Here is a 24663-nt window from a genome sequence, read left to right as displayed (position 1 = left end):
GCGACCCTCAAGAGGATGAAGCGGTTAGAAGATGAATGAATGAATGAAAGTCTATATTGTTTGACGTCAGTAGTAATAGTAGATCATTTAACTGTTTCAGGGCTCTATTTCCACTGTTTTTAAACAGAGCTTCTAACAAACAAAGAAATCATGTACAACACTAAACACGATTTTATGAGGATTTTAACTAATGCAAAGTTTATTTAAGTCTGCAGAGATGGTGTTGCTGTTTTTACACTCTGATTCATCACTGCAACTCAAAATAATATGAGACACCTGTGTAATAAGAACTGGGGAAACAGGAAAATACCGCACTCACAGAGCTCAACCACCGAGCTTTTACACGTCTCGCACTAACAATAACTAATGACTCGGATCACCCCTCTCAACCCACACTTCACCCACAGATACAGGACCCTGAGGTGGAGACGGGCACACTTCAACACAAGCTTTGTCCCGTCTGCCATCTCTGCACTCAATAACCTCCCCCAATAACTTGTATGGACCCAGCCCTCCTGAGTGTGATCTATGTGTCAGTTGTTCAGTGTCTGGTGGTGTTTGTGCATGGTGTGTGTATTCATATGTTGTTCAATGTTTGGTGGTGTTTGTGCATGGTGTTTGTCGGTGGTGTTTTGTGTATCCAAATGTGACAGATTGTGAAAACAAATTTCCCCATGGGACAATAAAGGCTATCTATCTTGTTAGAAAATGAAATGCAATAATTGGGTCAAATTGACCTCATCAGTCATTAACTGGGCCACTTTTGCAACCTTCACAGAAACAGTCTGGCATTACGTTAAAGTGTTTTATGTGACATATTCATCGTCATCTAAGTAAAAAGCAAAAAATACTCCATACTAATGTCACTTATAGTCTAGCCCTCATCCTGTCTTCGAGTTTGTTTGACTGATATAAAGCATGTGGCATAAAATTATCACCAAATTCTGTGTTTCCCCTTGTTAGTCAACTTCACTCCAACTTATTAAAACAAATTTTACGCTTATTTTTGGAATATATGATGTCATAGACCTCATTTGCAGAAAAGTATACCTGATTGTTCAGTAAAAATAATCAGTAATTCTGAATTATGAATTCTGAGTTTGAATATAAATTGATGAATTTTTACAGAGTGGTATATGTCAAAGTTTTGTGAAAATTTCTTTTGGAAACCATTTCAAATATTTGAATGGCAGTCAATACTAACACTTTTGATCTTTGCAGGTCATATAGACCCAAGTTTGTTTGACTGATATAAAGCATGTAGCATAAAATTATCACCAAATTCTGTGTTTCACCTTGTTAGTCAACTTCACTCCAGCTTATTAAAACAAAATTTACACTTGGAATATATGATATCATAGACCTCATTTACATAAAATTATACCTATTTTTTAAGTAAAAATAATCAGTAATTCTGAATTATGAATTCTGAGTTTGAATATAAAGTGATGGTTTTTACAGAGTGGTATATGTCAAAGTTTGACTGGTTATAAAGTATGAAGTATCACCCAATTCTGTTACACATTTTTAGCCAACTTCAATCCAACTCATTACCACAAATACCACACACTTAATTGATGGTCAATAGACCTCATTTACATGAAATTATACCTTGTTTTTGAGTAAAATAAACAGAACTCATTAATTATTTTGGATTATCAGAGACTGCTATATGTCAAGTATTAGCCAAAATATTCTCAGGTCAAAATTGACTGATGCAATTTTATTCACAAACAACAGAGAGCAAAGTTTCAGTTTCAGATCCAAACACAATTTATTTACAAAAACATTTATTGCCAAAAATCTCTCAACTTCAAACTTCAACTCTCAACTCAGAACAGAACAAAAACAGAACTGTAAGTAAGTGTGTGTGTGTGTGTGTGTGTGTGTGTGTGTGTGTGTGTGTGAGAGAGAGAGAGAGAGAGAGAGTGAGAGAGAGAGAGAGAGAGGTATGTATGGCCATTTTTGTATGAGTGGCAGGACACAACGCTGTGGATTTTACAAATGTATACATTACATTTGTGGCACCTGATGCTGACTTTGGTGTCAGTCTTGCAGAAACTGCACCTCCTCCTGGGTGGGTGATGGGTTGAGAGAAGCAGCTGGGGGGGAGGGGGGTGGGGGGCTGCTGCAGAAGTTGAGGCACCCTGTTGGATTTCTGCAACCAAGCAGGCAGAGGCTGGCGTGCGGGGAGGAAGCTGCCGTCGGTTTATTAGTGGTACGACCAGTTCTCGCCCAAGCTCCTCAAGGAACAGCCTCCTCTTGTAGTACTTCCCCCGATTCCAGCAGGGTCTCTGTGGAACGTGCTCATCAGGGTGATAGCTTTTCTGTTTTTTTGGGCAGTAGGACACAAGAGCACATGTGTCTGTGAATGCAAACAGTGGGGAGAAGTGAGCACGCTCTCTTGTTGCCAGCAAAGCAGGGGGAAGCTCTGGCTTGTTGCATCTCACTGTTCCCACCATGGTGAGCTTTTTCTTCAGCAGCTCCTGGCCAAGGACATACAAAGTAAAGACATTATCACATGTGATGGTGTGTCCCCGGAGACCCTCGGTCATCTGGAGCACCACATGCATGCCCTGATTTCTCTCCAGCCGTCCATCAATGGGTTTGCCGGTGTAAACCTGCATGTTGTATGCGTAGCTGGTCTTTGCATCACATGCTGCCCAGATTTTGATGCCGTATTTTCCCGGCTTGCTCGGCATGTATTGCTTGAATGGACAGCAGCCTCTAAAGGGGACCAGACGCTCGTCCACTGTCACGTCTTTGCCTGGATTGTACATCATGGGCAGCAAGCACACCCACTGGTCTCACAGGTCACGAATGGTAGCCAGTTTGTCTCCAGCACGGCGTGCTGGTCTCGTTTCCTGGTCATCAAAGCGAAGGACTCTGGAGATGACTTGAAACATCTTTAGTGGCATGGTGGCACAAAAAATTGCCCTCCCATACTGAGCATGCTACAAACTTTCCACAGCCTCTTTGTTGGACCCGTACACCCCGGCAAGAATCAAGAGGCCCAGATATCCCCTCAGATCTGTGAGGTCCATGTTGCTCCACTTTGTGCCGTAGACACGTGCACACGTGCCCTCCTTGTTACTCATGTCCAGCACTAACCTGGTAATTGTTTCAGGCAGAAACAGTTCAAAGGCTGCCTGTATCCCTTCTACACGTGACACAGCATATCTGGTGGGACCCTGGGGGCTCCTCTCTTTGTCAGCTCCCAATATGCGGCGCCTGTCAGTAGTGTTGTCACGGTACCAAAATTGGGACCCACGGTACGATACCAGTGAAAATATCATGGTTCTGAGTAGTATCACTATACCACAGCAAAAATGAGGCAGATGTGCCTTTTGTCATTTATAAAAAGATAAATCACTTTTCTATAATACATCAATGATGTTTCAGTGGAATAAATTACTTATTGACTTATTCATACTTCAAAAACAGCATCAATAAGTGATGAACATAGGGGGGATCAAAATAAAATAAATAAATAATATAAAAATCAACCAAAAATCTACCAGCCACCCTCCTCCACTGACAAGTTAAGAACAGTCTCTTGATTGCAGTGAGGTTTATGGGCCGTTACCTGCCACGAAGAGAGAAATGTGAACGGCTCGTTTCTCCTCTGACACGCCACATACCTGTGTGCCGCCACGGCTTGGCTGTTCAGGTATTTCTGGGCAGTCATGACACCAACAAAGAGGAAAATACTGGACCTGGAGCCGGGCTTCTCGGTCACTGGTAAACCGCTTTATCTTGCGGTGGCCATAGTGTTCCGCCGAATTCCTGTCTGTGACCTCCGTTCAACCCATAACCGGCAGGATTTGCCTTTAGTTTCTGCTGCTGGTTGAAAGCTATACTTGCACAGCGTGCTCCTGAATGATTTCTTTTGCTCGCACAAAACTATTTTTAGTCGCAAATGCGAGTAAAATGCTCGCCCGTAGAGCTCTGTGGAAAACAAATCACTGTAGCAGCATATTGAGTGCCAGGTGGCCAGTGTGCGCCATTATTGGATGGCGCGTGGACACTCACCCTCTTGCAATTGGATTTTGAACTTATCCCACAGTAGTGGTGCCGTGAGGCACCGTAGTACTACGGTACTCCAACAATATGGTGTCATATGGACCGCAGTGTTTTAGTATCGCGGTCTACCGTTGGTACCAGTATACCCTGCAACACTACATCAGTGGGAGGGATGGAAGACCACAGCATGCCATCCTTGGACTGAAAATGATTTTCCCCTTCAGCCGGTTCTTCTTCCTCATCGGAGGATTCTTCCTGGCCAGTGGAAGCATAATCAGGATCATTTTCTGTGTTATCCTCTTCCTCTGACACCTCTTCCTCCATTTCTGCTTTCTCCTCTCTCTCCTCCTCCTCAAGAGGGCTGAAAATGAGCTTAAGAGCCTCTGCTGCACTGAAGCGTCACTTCATGTTGCTGTCTCAGAACAAAATGGTGAAGTGCTCCAAGGAAGCTGTACTAATGAGCTCTGTGTGAGTGATTGTTTTTGTCTTGACCCATGTAGGGAATGGCACATGAAAGATGTGGTAAGTACATGTTTATGAACCTGCAGCTTTGAAGGTGTGAGAAAGTGTGTGTGCTTGGGACATCAAAGATGTGATAAATTCATGCTAAGGTCATGTGTGTGTGTTGTGTGTGTGAAGTACATCAGAGAGGCACATCGGATGGTTATTAAATGAAGTTTAAGTCAACTGGGGGGTGGGGGGGTTAATCCAATAGCGCCACCTAGTGGTGGTCGGGTCATATAGTTCCGCGAATACCAGGAGTGTTGCAAAATTTAGTGAAATACCCATAATGCAATAGTAGTAATCATCAATTTTATTTGAAAAATAGAATAGTTATACACCACATGTCATTTTCAAGCAATTACATGGAAGAAAACCATATTTTTATAACGCCCCCTTATGGCCTCCGGGTCATATAGACCCAAATACTGCATAACTAGTGATACCTACACCTAATTTAAGACTCGGCTTGCAGTGACTTTTTGGATAGCATTTTCAGTAGGTTCGTTCGAGATGAGCCAGGCCTGCACAGATTCGATCACCAGTGATCGGCGCACAATGCGTGCCGGTTAGTTTTGTGTCGGACTTCATCCCGACTTGCTCTGACCTATTACAAAAGTGGACGCTGATAAAACCGCGAGAGCGAGGCAGCTGCAGTTTTTAGAGCCAGGCACTGCAGTTGCTCTCCACAGACTGCAATGCCTGGCTCTCACCTGATCTAACAGCTGACTGGTTTAGATGTCGACTCAACAAGATGACGTTTTAGATAAACTATTCATTTTTGTTGAATTTTGGAGATTAAGATTGTATTTGTTTGATGTGAAGGTTTATTCTGTGAACAGAAACAGTTTAGTTGTCAGAGACTAAATACATTCATCATAAACTAGAGTCTACTGTATATTAATGTTGGACTCTTTTAATTATTGAAATATTTAACATTACACAGACTTGTGGTCAGTGGGATGTGAGAATTCTTAAAATAACATTAGATGTGAAGCCCTGACTGTATCTGACTGAGCCTTAATGAAAGCTGTTGTCTTGTATTTTTTTTCCTCTGAAAAATATGAACCTTACAGTCAAACACAGTTTATTCTGATCACTTTTTTAAAGAACTGACATAATTCCAGACAGGATGTAAGTGTGTCTGTGACTTCCTGTACGGACTGAAGGCTGCTGGAAACTGTCATGAAACTGTCCGACTTCACCGCGGCTTTTTGTCACCGCCCCCCGCTGCGGCCGCCTGCTCTCGTCTACTTTTCAGGCAAGGCGCAGTTCATCTCGAACGAGCCTAATATTTCTACATTTCCGTTTATAAAAGCTCGGCATCTTCTATACGATCTTTACATCCAAAGCCAGTGACATTGTATCGTTTGGCAGTCACAAACACTTACGGTACCATTTCATCTCATACCATATGAAGCAGTCTCCTTCATTCACGGTTCTGATGATGTTGCTCGTAATTGACACACCCGCCTCTTCTACATGAACATGCTCATGGCTGGATAGGAAAACCCAGAGTTGAACAGTGAGACCCTTTATGTCGTATCTGGACATGGAAAGTAAGAATGCGATTGATTAAAGCATCTGAAACCCAACATGGAGACAAAACTGAAGTTATTGTTCTTGGCCCCAAACAACTCAGAGACTCTTTGTCTGATGACATAGTTTCTCTTGATGGCAATGTATTATTGTATTTTGAGCAGATTATCCTGTTTTGCTTTAGTTGCAGGATGTCTGCAAGATCAAGTAACATAAAAGACAGCTGCTTTTTCTAAACCACAGGTAACTGTTTCATATCAATTGTTCAAGACTGCACTTTAATTAAGGGGTTATATTGTACCCCTTCTTTAACTGTACTTCCAGAACAGCTTGACACATCCTTCAGTACACAGGCCAACTCAAACCCTGCAGCTAAAACGGAACCCGACAATCAGCCCTCCATGTCTGTCAGTCTGCTTGTAAAGATTACTGCACCAGCTGCAAACTGTTTTTAACCTGGAATGTTTTTCCCTTACATGGTGGCATGCAGGGGTGAAGACAGTTACTGTGTGTGGGTGTCAAATTGCAGGTTCTGGAAAAACAATTTGAAATATCACTCTGAACTTCTGTTTGTAAGAGATTTCAACTGATAAAAAGGTTGTTACCAAACAGAACAAAAACAAAACATGCATGCCCTGGAAATTTTCTTTTCCATTGTAGAGGAAATGAATATTCCAAATTACAGTAAAATATTTGTTCAAATTTCCTGGCTCATAAAATTTTCACACTTATTTATGACATTGTCATCCTGAATGGGGAAATTATGAAGTACAGTTTACAGCTGGGAGAAGTAAATCCAGTTAAAACAAAACAAAACTAAACTAAAATAAACAGGTTTTTCCATGTTGATCAGATGAGATGCACAGATGTGTTCATTCTTAATTTAGAGGGCATCTTAAATTCGGTGATTATATATGATATACATACATATATCTAAAAATATATTCAATAATATTGAACGTCTTGAAGGAATTTCTTCAAATGTAGCACAAACGTCCACTTGGACTCAACAACATGGTTAGAATTTGGTGGTCAAAGGTTGCTGTGACCTTGCGTTGGTCTCATTCTTGATGGAAACATGATATCTAGGTGAGGTCAATTTCACTGTGACATCATAATGTTCTGAAAAAAACAATTTTCTGGCCATTATTGAACGCCATAACTCAGAAACAGAAGCGAAGACATTTGGTCAAATACTGACTTGGTGACACTATCTTGAGTGTCCACTTTGAAAATGCTGATTGTAAACATCTACTGTGCTGCACAGTGTGTTTGAAGCATCCTTGTTTCAGAATTTGTAGCTTCTTTGCAGCAACAGTTGCATTAGAAGCATTGTTAACTGTCAAAGCTGTGTATGAGTCTGGACAGATATAAATTATAACTGCAACTTGACTGGTTAGGGAAGCAAACAGCCCTGTTGCAATGGCTTTTTTCCTGGTTATCTTTTGACCCTAAATTGTCTATGTGACATTTAAATCCTAGGCTGGGAATGTTTGGACAAAAATGAATCACTGCTGCCTTTGTCATTGTTAACTTTAACCTAAGTAAGTGACTCCAGGTCACAAGCGTGTTCATTATGTACTGCAGATTGCAAGCCAGCTGCTGCGCTTCCTTCCCTGCCCATCAACCAGCAAATTTTTCCAGAAACAAACTGGGAGTTCTGGGCGCTGGCAGCATGAGGGAAGTCAAATACTGTTCGCTGTGATGACACAGAGCAGGTTGAAAATCGAAGTTTCCCTTTAAATAGCCTAGTGTGGTCAGTAGATGTTATCGAAATCATATTTCACACAAACTTGGTAAACAAGCTTAATTTTCACAGTGCTGTGCAGGGTCCGAAAACTCAAGAAACAATCCCACACAATCCCTAAACAAAAGCTGATGTCTTGTTTTTCTGTGACTCACACAACCATACGATGTTATGTGTGCTGCAAGTGTGACCAGTAAAAGGACATACTGTATTTCTGCTCCTCGAACAGTTTGCATCTAATTGGTCTTCAATTTAAGCAAAATACAAAATAAGCTGACTAGTTTAAGTTTCAACTAGTTGTCATAATTAAATTGACTTAGTGGTTTTGCCACTCAAGAAGAAGGGGCATGACAGAGTGCCTGTGCGATCTTGGATGATGACGTATGACCTGCAGATTCTATTGTAGTCATACAACATCTTCTCATTTTAGCACAACCTTATTTATTTTTAACTTTAAGCACTAAATTAAGTAATTTGTCAGAAAATATTTGGCGAACAGTGTTGCTAATGAACATGATCAGGAAATGACTCAGAAAAATATGAGATATCGTAAAAGTACCAACATACACTAAAGTGGGTTTTTTTGATGATGTTGATTCCGTCTCGTCATCATCTCATTATCAACTTGTCTTAGTCATGGAAGAAAAAGGTCATGGACAAACATATGTAGTCATAATCTAGTAAGGACAGTTTGAGTTCAGAGCCAACCTGCTGATTTCCTTTTGGCCAGGGGAGAACTCACTGTCCTTGTTTTTACCTCTCTTGTTTTGTCTTCTCAAAGAACATATTGTCTTTTTTCAATGGAACTAAACTCATTTCAGTGTAACATATTAATGCCAGTGGCTGCAGTCAGATGGAAAGTCCCCCCTCTCCTTTCTGTGTGGTAAAAGACAAAAGCTGTGACTGTTTGAATTTTCATTATGCCTTATTTTGACAAAGTTGGCCCCAGGTTAGCATTAATCATTTTATCCAGCAATTGTTTTAGCACACAGCAATTCAGAGTTCAGCCTCAGGTGACAGACAGCCAGTTGGTCAGTCCACCGCTTTGGTCCAGATTGAAATGTTATGACTAATATTGGATGGATTACCATAAAATGTTGTACACACATTTATGGCTTCCAGATAATGAACCCTATTAAGTTTGGTGATCCTCTGACTTTCCATCTAATGCGACCAGTAGATTAATTATTTAGAGTTTTCTTAAAATAGCTCAACAACTATTGGATGTTCTACAATAAGATTAGGTACAGGGATGTTAGTTTCAGTTAATTTTGCTTTTGATAGACAACTGTTAACCAGTAACTAACCAGTTAATTATTGAGAAAAAGATGCAAAGTGACATAAATTACAAGAGGCCTGTCTTTTCTGTCCGGCAGTCCATTGTCTCAGTGACCTTTAGCCTCATCTCAAGACACTATCCATTTAGAGGTGGTAAAATTTTAATGTTTCATGCTGTCTTGCCTTTTCTTTTATTTTCTGTCAACTTTGCTGACAAGACAGCTGGATAGCCGCCTTATCTGCCATCATGCAGAAACATAGTGTCCATCGCCCATTCTCCAGCTTTTACTGGTGAGCTAATGTTAGCCTTGGCCTCTCTGCACTGCACTCCAGCCGGGTGGGGTGGAAGCTCGCTAATAGTGCCACTCATTTGCAATTACCGCTGGTAATGCAGTCCTGGTGGTGGGACAAATAAAATGGTAATGGTAAATGATAACTTGACACTTGTTGAACACCTTTTTACTCTTTCGACCACTCAAAGTGCTTTTGAGACTTTTTGAGACTCATTCACCCATTACAAGACATTTACACACTGGTGGCAGAGGCTACACTACAAGGTGCCACCTGTTACTCAGTTTTTAACACATTCACACACTGATGGAACAGCCATCGGGAGCAATTTGGGGCTCAGTATCTTGCTCAAGGATGCTTTGACATGCAGACTGGAAGAGCCAGGGATTGAACCACTGATCTTCCGAGCTGCTCACTCACCTGTACCAGTTGCACAGATGTTAGCTGAAGCCAGAGTTAGTGCAACAATGTTACAGCAACACAAAGCATTAAGGAAGGCCTGATGTGCTGTCTCAATTTGGCATCACAGTTTGCATTCTCATCAACACTAAATACTGGCTTTTTGTAACCATTCCAAAATAAGCCAAACTGTGAGCACAGAGCAGTGTAGCATAACAGCTGGTAGTTACTGTTTTGTTTTTTTTTAAGCACTCTGTGTTCTTCTTGTAGAATTCCTTGATGAAAGGTTTCAGTGTAGTGGGAGTTACCTGGTACCTGTATGTGAAATGCTTTGTTGCTCTCACTTCACTCCTCTTAACTGTCTGAAGATCAGCCTTATCATCCTGGAAAATCAGTCCAAAGGTTGATAGTGGGTGGTGTAGTGCCTTCAGCTGCATGACTAAGGTCATTTTTATTGTGTATGTGAAATGAATGTGTTCAACGGCTAGAGGGAAGGATCTGATTGCACCTGTGTACACCTGTCTGAGGACATCCTTGCGTCATCATGTCTATCAGATTTTGCATCCAAAGAGGCTGATTGAGCAAGCTTCCTGAGGAAAATCAAGCCCATAGAGTAGCTTTTGTGTTTCATAAACTGAAACATCCCTGAGTGAAGTCCAGCTGGGGAGCTGTCCTTCTGACTTTCCATCATTTCTCTACTGCTGCTCTTGAATAAAAACATAAAAAATCCCCTGTTTTCAGGGGGCATTTTTTAAAAACCACTTAGGTATGATTAGGAAAAGATTATGTTTTGGGTCAAATAACCTGTTTTAGTGGCACAGTCCCCACTGGAATCGCAGTGATGTTTCAGTAAAAAAACAACTGCTTCATCCCTGCTGAAAAAACAGCAACTGGACGTTAAAAAACACCCAAGTTTGGCGACTAAAAAGCTGTTGGAAGCACAGCGATGATTCGCTAAATCTCTAAAGGTTGTTGGTCTCAAATAATGGTCTGTAGCATGGCAAACATCTCGCCTAGGTGTCATACCATCCACCATCCCCTCCACCTCCAGATGACAAAGTCAGCTTATATACTACGTCACTTTGGAAACTTGATATGATGCATATGAAACATAAAAATCTATCATATTCATGGTTTGCAGAAATGAATGATGCCACCATGTTCTACTACAGCTACTTTTTGACAAAATGGCACTTTATGGACTGCGCTCTTTGTCTTATTCTGTTGAGAACTTTCAAAGTGCGCATTTTCCATTTCTATTTTAGTAAATATATGAAAAACAGCTGCACTGCGCAGTAGGTAAGCACTACCATGGTTAATGATAGTGGTCAATGCTAAAATCATACAGGATCCTCAGTCACAGTGAGGAACACTGCACACAGTCAGAATACTGCATTAACTGTCATTTCAGTTCAAGGAAGTGATGATGTGTAGCAGATGAATAAGATATAAATGATGTGGTTAAAGTGCCACTAAATGAATAAGTCATTGTTTGTAGAACCCACAGTTAACTGATGCCACAAACCACTGCTGGCAGATGACAAACTACAGTAGTTTTTTAGGAAATCATGGACAGTGAAGAAATGTGCTTGTATTTGAACTGAACCTCATTTGAGGATATCGAAGTGGGAATTTCCAGGAACTGTTTAAATTCTTTTTTCTGCACATTGTTCCCTTGTTGACCCTTCTCATGTTTACCAGGAGTACACAGGTTGTTTTGAAGGGGGATGCTGGAAGTGATGAAGCCAGTTTAAGCTGGAGAATATGGCATTGCAACACACTTGGCTCTACATCAACAGAGAGAGGGAGAGAGACAGAGGGAGAATAAAAGACAGACTCAGAGAGAGATGAAGGAGGTTGTGCTGCGCATATCAGTGTTTCTGGTACATTTGAAGCAATGATGTCTCACCCAATTACATAAAAACATAAACTTGCCAGCAAGACTTACATAACATACATTCTCTGACTAGGCTTTTTATAGATGAAGTCAGTATTATCAGTAAAACTCAGTTTGTCATCTATGAGTGTTCCCAAATACTTAAAACAGTTGACAGTTTCCACAGTCTGATTGCACAGCATCAGAGGGAGTGGGTCTGCATGATTTAAAATCAGCTCCTTTGTCTTGCCAATATTAATTAGCAATGAGCCCGACACACCACTGCTGGAACTTAGAGACCTGTGCAAAGTAATCAGAGACATCATCATTTTTGTTAGAAAAGCCCCACTAAAGCCATGTCATCGCCATATTTAATTAGCCTAAACATGCTGTTATGGAGGCCTCGTATCATTTCATTAATGTACACAGAAAAGAGTAATGGAGGCAAAATGCAGCTGTTAAGAGCAATCTCATCAGAGAGCATCTTTTTGACACATACTTTTTGTGGGCGGTCAGTTATAAAGTCTTTGACCCAGTGCACAAGGCCCCCGTTTACCCCAAGGTCCAGGAGCCATTGCAGAAGTACATTAACTTGCATTGTATTGAAAGCTGCAGTAAAATCAACAAATAAAATCCTTGCATAGGTATTAGCCTTTTGAAGGTGACGTCCTCAGTCTCTCTGCGGGCTTTATAAGCGAACTGTAATGGGTCCAGTTGTTGTGCTATTGATGAGGTGAGATGGTTACAAACAACTCTCTCCATGCACTTAGCCAGTACAGAGGTTAAAGCTATGGGGCGTAAATTATTTAGTTCCTTAGACCCTGTAGTAATTTGTGAAGAAAACTTTATTTTCCTTGCATACCTCCATGGAAAACTGTGAGCACATTGATTTATTAATTGATTGGGGACCATGTTTAACGACAAAACTACAGTATATCAAAACGAACATTTACAAATTCTCATACAACTTGTGCAGTAAAATACAAGTTCAGTCAGGAACACTTTTGTCAAAGAAAAATATATTTCCATTTGCAGTACTATATTTGGCAGTATGGCTCTGTTCTGGGGCCCCTCTGCCTTTCCTCGGGCCTACACAGAAACCCTCTTCCACTTGCCTAAGTGGAAAGCATAAAGTGGAGAGAGCACACCTCTCCCCCCTTCTGTGCGCCTATGTGGAAAGCCTAAGATGGAGAGAGCACATGTTGTGGATTTATTTGTTGCCCTTGAACAAAAAAATAGTCTGTGGTGTTGGTCAAAATTCAGTAAAACTTGTTTCCAATAAAATCAAAGAAAGTTCAGAGCACTCTGAAGAAAAACCAGATCAGAAGTCCAATGCAAGAAGGTTTCTTTGTTCAAAGATGGCATCCAAGTAGACCATGTGAGTTGGTGGTTCCAAACCAAGAACTGAGCCCAAAAGGCTTGGGAACTGACCTTTAGTACCTAGTCTCTCTCTGTCTCTCTGTCTCTCTCTCTCTCTCTCTCTCTCTGTCTCTCTTGCTCACTTTCTAAAGTTTAAAGTTTTTAACCAGTCATAAGTAGGGGTGGGAATCTTTGGGCACCTCACGATTAGATAACGATTACGATTCAGGGGCTACGATTTGATTATAAAACGGTTATTGATGCATCTTTAATTTATGTATATTGATGCACTTTTTCACAACACACATTTCTTTTTGTCTCACTGAATAAGCATTCAACACTTGCAATTTTTAAAAACAGTGCATTTGTAATAAGAAACAGTTGAATTCATTTCCATTATATTTTATTAAACATATAAACGGAAATACGTGCAAACTGGAAAGTTACAACTTCGTTGTACGGAACCAAAGGTAACAACAGGTATCTTAAATCACAAGATAAAATGCGCAGTTAACTTAGAGTAACAAATGATTCGGTGGCGACAGACGTCCACGCATCACATGTAACTGCGTTCCTACCTGCCTTCAACAGCGAGGCCATGACTTCTGTTTTGGTTTGATGGTAGAGTGTTGGGATGGCCGTGTCGGTGAAATAGCATTGGGATGGGATGGTGTATCTGGGCTCCAGTGTATGCAGCAGTGCTCGAAATCCCTGATTTTCCACGACGGAATAAGGACGCAAATCCTTGGCAATAAATGCCGCGATGGCCTTCATAATTCGCTTGGCCTTTTCCGATGAGGGTGGCAGCTTTCTAATTGCTTCCTCGATTGTTCTCTGGCCGGTAGCGCCACTAGTAGCCGCAGTAACAACAGCCTGCCGTCTCCCTGACTCCTCCGTCACGACACAGCTTACATATAACGTGGCTCTTGTCCAGTTCGCTTCCACCGTCAACGTTGTAGAAGCCGAAGTATTTCCACACGTCTGCTTTTAAATTAGAAGGAGCTGTTCAGATCTCACGGCGAGGTGGGTGGCGGTCAGCCATGTTTGTTTTCCTCTGTGCGCGTGTCGGCGTGTCCGCTCCAGGTGCGCATCCCAAAGTGTCCCGGAGATGATGCGTACCGCGCTTCTTAGTTCTGCATCATTTAGAACCTTCTGTATTACTCTAATTAATTGAAATTTGGACGTTTGTGAATCGATTCAGATTCGTCCACATCCGAATCGCGATGCATCTAAGAATCGGAAATTTCCCCCACCCCTAATCATAATAATCTAAATTTGTTGCTAGGTTATATTATTACAGGTTACAATAAGCCACCCAGCAGTAATTATCCGTAAGGGATAATGTATAATGAGCCGGTGAATACTGGGAAAATAACTCCCTTCAGGGGAATAGAACCCCGATGCGAAGCGGAGAGAGCACTAAGATGCCTAAGATGGAGAGAGCACATGTTGTGGATTTATTTGTTGCCCTCGAACAAAAAAATAGTCTGTGGTGTTGGTCAAAATTCAGTAAAACTTGCTTCCAATAAAATCAAAGAAAGTTCAGAGCATTCTGAAGAAAAACCAGAAGTCCAATGCAAGAAGGTTTCTTTGTTCAAAGATGACATCCAAGTAGACCATGTGAGTTGGTGGTTCCAAACCAAGAACTGAGCCCAAAAGGCTTCGGAACTGACCTTTAGTACCTAGTCTCTCTCTCTCTCTCTCTACAATAAGCCACCCAGTAGTATTTAAGTAAGGGATAATGTATAATGAGCCGGTGAATACTGGGAAAGTAACTCCCTTCAGGGGAATAGGTTCTATTCTAAGTCATTTTTCTGGAAGAAATCTGGCACAGAGCCAGCCCCCAACTGTGTTGTGGCAGTTGCTTGTGAAGGTGGTCATAATTCATCTGTCTTAAGGAAACATATACTATATTACTATATTTATTACTATATGACATTATTATCATTACCACTGCAGATAAACTCAGCCACCAAGACTAATGATTCAAACACAGTTTTGGTCTTGCTGTGCTATTGCTCGGTAGTTTAATTTCCATGCAATTCTTTTGAATAACAAAACGCTGAAGCACAATATTTCTGACCTATGATATGGTAGCCTGATAATCATTAATTGCTCTGTGTGAAGTTGTCTCCAATTACACGCAGTAAACCGCTTCAGCTTCCACACTCACTGTTCCTCCTGGTGGATAGACAGACCATTGCAACTGGTTTCTACAAATTAAACTTGGGGGAGTTACCAGTCGGCCCTGTATTCTCTACGTCATCGCAGGGGATCTCATTAGAGCTACGAGCCTGGCCAGGTGACGACAGGGACCTGTCACGGATCGGTCAGGGCTATACCACGGGCCAAACGGAAATGTGAAGTGGCTGCAACTGTACTCTCACTGTAGTTTTTATTTAAAAAAGGGGAAATAGTGCATTTATTGGGGACTATTTTTAGTGTTGAATTAATCCACATATGTTGTTTTAGTGAGTATTTACTGCAGGACAGTGTGTGTGGGACTAAGTCAAAATAAACCACAGTGTGTGTTTATGGTAATGAAGGAACATGTCACCCAATGACACAGTGTGGCTCACTGATGTGTTATTAACAACAATGGAGCTATATAGCACAGAGGAAGAAGATATACCATGCTGTAGATACACACACTTGTTAGTAGATACATTCACTGTTGGTTTGGCTCTTTGCATGAGATTGTTGACATAAAGAAAAATGTAGAATATTGCCGGAACTATGCTTTGACATTGTATATTTTTACAAACTTTATGTGACAGCTGAGTGTAATGGCAGTGGCAACAACCATGAAAGTTATAGGCTACCAGATGGTTTACTGCTTACTCCAGAACATTTTGTAGTTCCTCAGTATTTGGATTCATTGGGTTCTCAGAACCGAAAATTGATCCCAGAGCTAATCATCAGATCAAATAAATATTTAGAAAAGCTCTGAGCACTGATGCCACAGATAATAAGAATAAACAAACAGTTTGATTGAAGGTTTATTCAGAAGTATGGAGGCAACTGAAGTAGGCAATCTGTGATAATCAAATCATTTTCAAGGGACATACAGCAATGCAGCCCAATAACAATAAACCTTAGTTTGAAAGTCATGAGATCTGCGCAGACCAAATGCAGCACATATGCAACTTTTTTCAATTGCCAATAGTTTCCACTTTTGATGGATGAAAGAATCTAATAAAAGATGGAAAAATAAAGGAGATGACCAATATTTTCTTTCCTCAGTCACCCATTTTCCTCCATGTTTGAAGGAAATAAAAGAGCAATAAAGGTAGAGAAGCAGAAACTACAAGTAAGGATTATTTGAGTAATAAAAAGTGTTGTTTTGATTATGACAAATTATCCCAGAGACAGACAGGATCTTTGCACCAACAAGCTTTTGTCTTCTTTTAACCATGGCCAAAAAGAGGTACAGTATATTTAGACTCTGGTGATATTAAACTGTCATCAAATGGCACGGAAAAGAGTTTGGTTTTCTTTGGTAATTTTTTGTAGTTGTTGTTGTTGTTGTTGTTGTGTGCCTGGACTCAGGCTTTCTGAGGAGTAAGGGCAAAGAAAAAAAAATGCATCTAGTCTGGTATGAAGGAACACATCCATGTACTTGTTCAGCCAGAGCCACAGCCACAGCCACAGCCTGATGATAGTTGCATACAATTTTGGAAGGGTAAACACTGTGTGAGCCATATGTAGTATGCAGTCATGCAGTGTGCAGATAAACAGACCTTCAGTTACCTCTATATCACAATCACACTTCTGTCAGTCACTGTCAAACCTGCAGGGGTGTGTATAAGATTTTTTTCTTTGTCAAACCAGTAGCCCTACCTATCATAGGAATCTTTTATCTCAGACAAGCAACGGCAGGTAGAAGAGTCTGGGAGGAACAGCCAGGGCCAGATGCATGAAACTCTGTGAAGATTCATGGCAAAAACTGTGTCTATGCACAAAGACAGAAATGTGCCCATGCATTATTTTTTGTCAGCTTTATAAAGCTGGACAAATGCATGTTTCTGTTTATAAATCTCAATCACTTTGGAGGTGAGTGCATATGCATAAGTTTGCATATCAAAACTTGTGCCTGCTCCACCACTGTGTGTGAGAAATACAGCAAAGAGGATGTGCAGTTTCACAGACTGTGGTGCTGATGGACAAAGAAATCAGTCAGCATTAATTTGAACTTAAAACCCATGAATCGAAAGTCATTGATCAAGCAAAGATGCAAAAATCCAATGTGAGAATTTGATGCTTCTTCTATTTCACATTTTCTTTATTTCTGAATCCTTTATTTTTAAATGGTAGGTTGCATATGCTCTTTTGCAGCAATGTTTTGTTAAATGATTTCGTAGAACAGCAGAAACAAAATGATACCTCTATGTAAATTTTGATTTCAGCTGTTTATTTATTTTATTTAAATTTTATTTAACCAGGAAGTCCCATTGAGATTGAAAATCTCTTTTATATAAAACGATTCAAACATAGTGGCCTCTTATGAAAAACAAGCACGTCTCTATCATCACATTCTTTCTGATGTCCTAATTCATCAATGGATACAAGTGTTTCTAATTTTAGATCTTTTTGAAGATTGTTCCATGCTATTGGTGCAGAGTAGGAGGATGCAGTTCATTTGCACACATAAACACATAAACAAGACAATCTCCCTCTGAGGAACGGTGACCTGGACTGGAATCTAGAAAACTGAAAAGACGAAATGAAACATGAGCTTTAAATGGAAAAGATGAGGACTGTTTTGACAGTGAATAACCACTTTGTGTTTGTGTCTCTGCAGAGTGTGGAGGATGAGTCACAGTGGGTTGAAGAACTGCTGAAGCACCATACAGCCCGAGTCCGAGATGTGGAGATCCTGACGGGCCTGGACCTCTACCGATCTACCAACCTCACCTACACCAGCACCCTCAGCCTAAAAACCTACCTGCAAACCTTTGAGGGTGATGACTAGACACCCAGAGAAACAGACACACATATACAGGATGTAGCCCTTTGTAGAAGTCCTGCATTTTCACTGCATGTTCGCTGGACAGCTGGCGCATCATCGTTCCACTCCTGAGGAACTGCCTAAGAAGTGCTCAGAAAAGGAAACACATTTTTGAAAATTGAGAAGATTAAAAGAATGGTTTGGAAAGTTAAAGTTTGGAAGATTACAACAGGAATATTCAATACTATACAAAAAAATCTGAGAAGAAATAAGCTAGCACAGGAATGATGCAGGATGGGGGACTTTCTTGACAGCTGCCACTACACATTTCATAAATAGAGCTAATACAGTACATTCTCATGCACACATAAAGGACCATTTTGGGGTTTTAGCTCCATAACTACAAACAATGCATACTTTATATTCCTTCTGCCTATCCATTAAGTGCTGTAGATTTTAAAACAAAATGTATTGTGTCTTTTCTTACTCATAAAGGACGACTTCTCTCAGCAAACTGCACTTAAACTTTAACTTTGATTACGTCTTCATACAGTATGGAAATAAGTAGGAGCCAATGCCCACCATAAATGTTACAAAAATACATTTAAAAATGTGAAAGTCTACAGCTTGGTTTGCAAAAATGTGGGTATGGTTCTGTCAAGGAATAGTTTAACATTTTGGGAAATACACTTGTTCTCTTTCTGGCTAAGAGTTATAGACTGTCACCACTGTCAGCAGTAGGTTAGCCTAGCTTAGCATAAAGGCTGGAAACAGGGGGAAACATCTAGCCAGGCTCTGTCCAAAGCTACCAAAATCTGGCAACCAGCTCCTCTGAAGCTCACTAATTAACATGTTACATCTTGTTTGTTTCACCCAAAATGTCAGACTCTTTCTTTAAAACAACAGGCAGTATACATATAAACATGTATCAGATGCTCATGCAAACAAACAGGACTCGACATGTGTACACCAGGGTCAGAACATATTCAGAGCCCTTCAACAGATCCTAAAGTTTATGCCATTAAACATGTAAGAAAAATAAATAAATCAAGCCGTCCATGTGGTTCACCTCGTTGACAATAATTATCTCATGATTACTAAAACTGGTCTCACACAAACACATTACATTTCATATGGGTAACCACAGATGCTCAGTGATCAGCGTGTTTTATGTAAAAACAAACCACTGCATCAATATCACAAACATGGGTAACAGCTCCCTTCTGTTCTTGTGGCCTGCTGACAGTTTCCAGCAGCAACAAATCAAAAGTAAATGGTGCAAATGGAAGGTTTATTTGCGATCATACAAGTTCAATAGCTTTTCCCTGAAAAGGACATAAGTGACGGTTAAAATACAAAACGAAAAGAAACAGCAGTATATTTCTAACCCCGGTGCACACATGAACATAAAACCAGCCCAGTCTCCAGAAGAAAATGTTGGCATTGTACGTTTCTGCAGACCAGGAATATCTTACATATATGTTTCTTATCATATAAACATTTCTAAAGTGACAAAGCATATGAGGTGACATGGTCAGCAGGAGGTGGAGGGGATGTCACATTGGAAAGACAGCAGCAGACCACTGTTTGAGACCAACAAACAATAAAACTGGTTATTTAGCAAGAAATTGGCCACGAAAAGCAAGAATTTTAAGCCAAAACATGATCTTAACCTAATCATAACTAAAAGTTTTTGGACCTAAACCTAACCAAACATCAGGCCCAGTTCAGACCAAAGATTCGTGACAAGACAAAACTGTTTTAGAACGTTGCAGAGAGAAGTTGCAGTGGTGTGAACTATCTCAGGCCATCTGATGGTGTCACCTGTGACTTAGCTTGTCAAGCCGCCAGCAGCTTGATTTAGAACGTGAGACACACCTGTTTCAACAGCCACTCAGCTTGTAGAGAATTCAGTTGGTCAAGTCAACCTGTCAGCAGGCAATGGGTTTGCTTGCTGTGGCAGACAGTCCCATTTACATCCCCACAGCTGCTGGCACAGCTGTCAGTCTGTGTCCTCATGGTGTCGGATCGGGGTGTAAACCACAAGTTTCATCACGATTTGATATGATATTGATTCTTTGGAAAATGCTATGATTTTTGCTGCGATCGATATGCGACTATATTACATGCCCATTTAACACCGTCTGTTACAGAAGAAGCTGCCACCCATTTCTTTTTTTCTTTTGGCCACAAATGACACATAAATATTGTAAATAACTGTAACTGTTTAAGTGCAGTAAAGTTTACTTTAATCTGACTCCACTAACACATAAAACAGCGCATGGGGTAAGTTAACCTTCAGGGCTTTCTGCCAGAAAGATCTTTCTGGAAGAAATCTTTTCATTTTAACCATCATCTGTTTCTTGAAACTTCAGGTCTATCTGTCTTAAATCCCTGAAGGCAAACTTTTTCCAAAAGCCATAAAACATGGATTAACAACAGCACCATTCAGCCCAGTAATAACTGTAAAGATTCATAGACAGAAAAATTGTTATTTGCTAGTCACTCATTATTAGCTTAAGCATGTTTATACTGCATAAATTAGCCTAGCAGCTAACAGACTTCTTCCTCTACCCATAGCTTAGCAAATTACACAAAACGTTATTATTTCTCTTACTTACAGTTGGTTTAAGTCTCTGTATCTCCTGACAGAACAGCTCGGTTGAATTTCAGCCTGCATGCACGTTTTTTCAGCCTAACATTGTTGACACAGAGCAGTTAATGTTGTTGTAGTAAGAAGTTAGTGGAGTGAGATGGCCATCCAGGCTGGTAACGTTACATTGTGTTTTATCTCATAGTGGCATTGTTTACATACAGCATGTGCTCTGTCTGTCTATTTACGAGTAAGTAAGTGTCATCCTCATAGTCTTTCTCTCGGCTGCTTGTCGTCTGGCCGCTAGTCGTCTGCCTGCCGCTGTTTGACGGTGACACAGACTTTCAAAATAAAAGCCGATTTTAAAGATGACACTGGATCAATGTGTTCACTTTGCATCTATGACATTGGATCATTGATCATTTAATCGATATATCAGTCCAGATTGATGGATCGTTACACCCCCAGTGTTGGATGGTGGGTTGCTACTGCTCGCTGTATGTGCATATGTCACACACAAACTCACTGACTGATAATAAGTGCTGTTTACTATGAATATGGTCTATCTGAAGCTCAGGTTGTTTAATGTTTTAACTGTTTCATCCCAACTAGAAATGCAACTGTAGCCATTATCTCACTATCACGATCCTCATTCTGAAAAGCTGGAAGTTAAAGCAGAAGTACAGAGAGTCATTGCTATGGACGTGATACGCCGTCTCATCTGTCTCATTGGTGTAACCTGACAGATTTTTATTACATCACAAATGAGAGCACTGCAAGAAGTTTCAACACGTCTTGTCGTTAATCTTTGTTTTGAACTGAGCTTAAACCACAGTGTTGTTAAAAAAAAAAAAAAGTTTCAACATGTGTGCCGCATAATAATGTACAAACGTTACATAACCATGGTTGCAGAAACATGCAGTGGTAATTTTTATTCTGGCATGTGGGTTGCATAAAACACACACACACACCAACTGCAGCAATTTTCTCTCTGTTGTCCTCCTCCCTCTCATCTCATCTCCCTCCTTCTGTCTCAGCTGATCATCTAGGTGTATATTTTTATGCAGTTTGTCATATTTATTACGTAGCATCATAATAATAACAGCACCTAGTGTTACAGTTTTAATCCAGTGTAAGAGATCTGTCCCTGTTTACTTTAGTACGATAGAAATAGATCACTGATGCAATGGTTTATATTCAAGGAGGTGACAAAACTGATTCCACTATTTAAATTAATTATTTTAAATCCAAATTGATGGTTAGCATTCCTAAAATTTCCATCATCTTTTGCTGTTTAAATCTGTGTAACATGCCCAACTGCAGTAAGTCTGGTAGGTCAAACACAGAACTATACAATAAAGTAGTATAAAGGATGTTATATTGGACAGTCAAATTAATATTTCACATCCAGCTGTGCCCTGCAGAATTGGCTCTCAGTGTCTTTGCAACATGCATTAAGACAAATAAAACTACTAATCTAACAACAAGGCTGTACAACTAAAGGTTGTTTTTTTTTTTAACTCAGTATCAGTATTCCAACAACACTGGTGTCATTTTCAGTTTGTTATCACGGTCACCTCATCTCTTTATTCCTGCATTCACAAGCTTAACTCTACACAGATAAAAGCAGTCAGAACCTGTATTTTTTTATGTTTGCTATTTACTTTAGTGATGTTACACTGATGAGTTAACATAGCTACCTATCAAGGTAATTAGTAGAACAGAGAAAATAATCAATAAAATTACTTAAGAGCTTGCTAGAATGTAGACGAGACCATGTTTATTCCTGTAGTCTTTCAAATAAAAGTTGTGGAGAATCGGAAAACTTGACTGGAACTGACGTGTTCTTCATTTAGCTCAGCATCTACACCAACCAAATTACAGCTGCTGTGAGATGTGGCTGATTACAGGAAAATTACTGAGAGAAATAAATAAATAAATATGTGTATATATATGTATATGTATATATATATATATATACATATACATATATATATATATATATATATATATATATATATATATATGTACACACACACACTCACTGGGTACACCAACTGCTTGTTAACGCAAATAGCTAGTCAGCCAGTCATGTGGCAGCAACTCAATGCATTTAGGCATATAGACATGGTCAAGACGACCTCCTGAAGTTTAAACCGAGTATTAGAATGGGAAGAAAGATGACTTGAGTGACTTTTAACGTGGTGTGGTTGTTGTTGCCAGACCAGCTGGTCTGAATATTTCAGAAACTGCTGATCTTCTGGGATTTTCACACACAACCATCTCTAGGGTTCAGTGAGCAGCAGTTCTCTAGGCCAAAATGCCTTGTTGATGCCAGAGGTCAGAGGAGAATGGCCAGACTGGTTCAAGACGATAAAACGTAACTCAAATAACCACTCGTTACAACCAAGGTATGCAGAAGACCATCTCTGAATGAACATCATGTCGAACCTTGAAGCAGATGGGCTACAGCAGCAGAAGACCACACCAGGTGCCACTCCTGTCAGCTAAGAGCAGGAAACTAAGGCTACAGTTCACAGGGGCTCACCAATAGAGACAATAGAGGATTGGGAAAATGTTGCCTGGTCTGATGAGTCTGGATTTCTGCTGCGACATTCAGATGGTAGGGTCAGAATTTGGCATAAACAACATGAAAGCATGGATCCATCCTGCCTTGTATCAGCGGTTCAGGCTGGTGGTGGTGGTGTAATGGTGTGGGGGATATTTTCTTGGCACACTTGGGGCCCCTTAGTACCAACTGAGCATTGTTTAAACACCACAGCCTACCTGAGTATTGCTGCTGATCGTGTCCATCCCTTTACGACCACAGTGTACCCATCTTCTGATGGCTACTTCCAGCAGGATAACGCACCATGTCACAAAGCTCAAATCATCTCAAACTGGTTTCTTCAACATGACAATGAGTTCACTGTACTCCAGTGGCCTCCATAGTCACCAGATCTCAATCCAACCCATCCATCACCCCTTCAACCCGCCCTACTTGGAGTTTTGCTGCCTTTGGTTCTTGTCCCGCTGCGTTTCCCCCAATGCTGCAGAGCACCGACAAAAGTTAAGGTGACAAAAGTCTGACTAGAGTGGGCAGGAGGGGTGGTGGATGGGTCCAACAAACACCAACTTTCACCCAAGACAGCAATGTTCATGTCCTGTAAGATTCTAAAGCCAAACCCTGTTCTTTTTTCCTAAACCTTACATGTTTTTGTTGCCTAAACCCAACCATGTGTGTTTATTGTTGAAGGGAAAAAAAATCAATTTGCAGTGTTGCGGTGTTGGGCGTTTCTCAAGGCTGTTGTCCTTGCACACCTGGTTGTCATCAACCTGCACTGCTTACGGCCTATTTCCACCAGATGCGTGTTGGTTGCGTCTCCGCTCCGGCATGGCAGCGGAGCTGATAGGATTCCATTCTAGTCAATGTGTGTGTTTCCACCGGCTGCGGCTGTGCTGCGTTTCGGCTCCGTCACAGCTCCAGCAGTCCGGAGCCCTCCGCAACAGATACGCAGGACTTCTATTTTTGCCAGGCGCCGGAGCACAACGCAGCAATTCAGCACAGAGCAGATCGTGCGGGGCAGGAAGTCGTGCACAGAAACACAATAAAACATCCGGTTAATTTTCAAAACAAAATACACAGTGTTCACGGCGGATCATATTTCCCTGCACTACACCTTAAAAACTACATAATGGGCAGAGACAGGCCTGAAGTCAACAGGTCAGAGGTTTTTAGACGTCATTTCACCCCGTGAACACCATGGACGAGGAGATATTAATCACGGCAGTGCACCGAGATGTCTTCCGGCAGAGCTGCACCGCACAGCAAACGCAGCCGGTGGGTATTGACGGACGGCAGCGCTGGTTATCCGCTGTGTGAGCTGACAGCTGTTTAAAGATGATGGTATACACCCCAGTTGGCTGGGGGCAAAATTACTGTCCTCAAACATTATATACTGTGCTGCCAACCTGGGCACGCCCCCTCCCCACGTCCCAGACAGCCATGACGTCTCCTCAGCATCCACTCCTTCTGACCAGTCCCTCTACTGTTGACTTTCCCAGGCTCCTAGCACCAATCCAGTTGGTTCCACATGTTCCTTCTCCGT

At 40.9% G+C, this 24663-nt stretch overlaps 1 protein-coding gene across 1 annotated transcript in view; it reads left to right on the top strand.

Annotated features, from left to right (window-relative positions):
* LOC125904194 (ectonucleotide pyrophosphatase/phosphodiesterase family member 2-like) overlaps nt 1-21417 on the top strand; it is an 88638-nt gene extending 67221 nt beyond the window's left edge. The window contains exon 25 of the mRNA XM_049601443.1: nt 17815-21417. Coding sequence (XP_049457400.1) covers nt 17815-17985 — 171 coding nt within the window. The 3' untranslated portion in view covers nt 17986-21417. The remainder of the gene's footprint in view (nt 1-17814) is intronic.
* Nucleotides 21418-24663: the final 3246 nt, after the last annotated feature.

This window comes from Epinephelus fuscoguttatus, linkage group LG17, assembly GCF_011397635.1.
Source record: "Epinephelus fuscoguttatus linkage group LG17, E.fuscoguttatus.final_Chr_v1".
Classification (NCBI taxonomy): Eukaryota; Metazoa; Chordata; class Actinopteri; order Perciformes; family Serranidae; genus Epinephelus; species Epinephelus fuscoguttatus.
The sequence above is the reverse complement of the archived record's forward strand: the minus strand, read 5'-3'. Positions and strand labels throughout refer to the sequence as shown.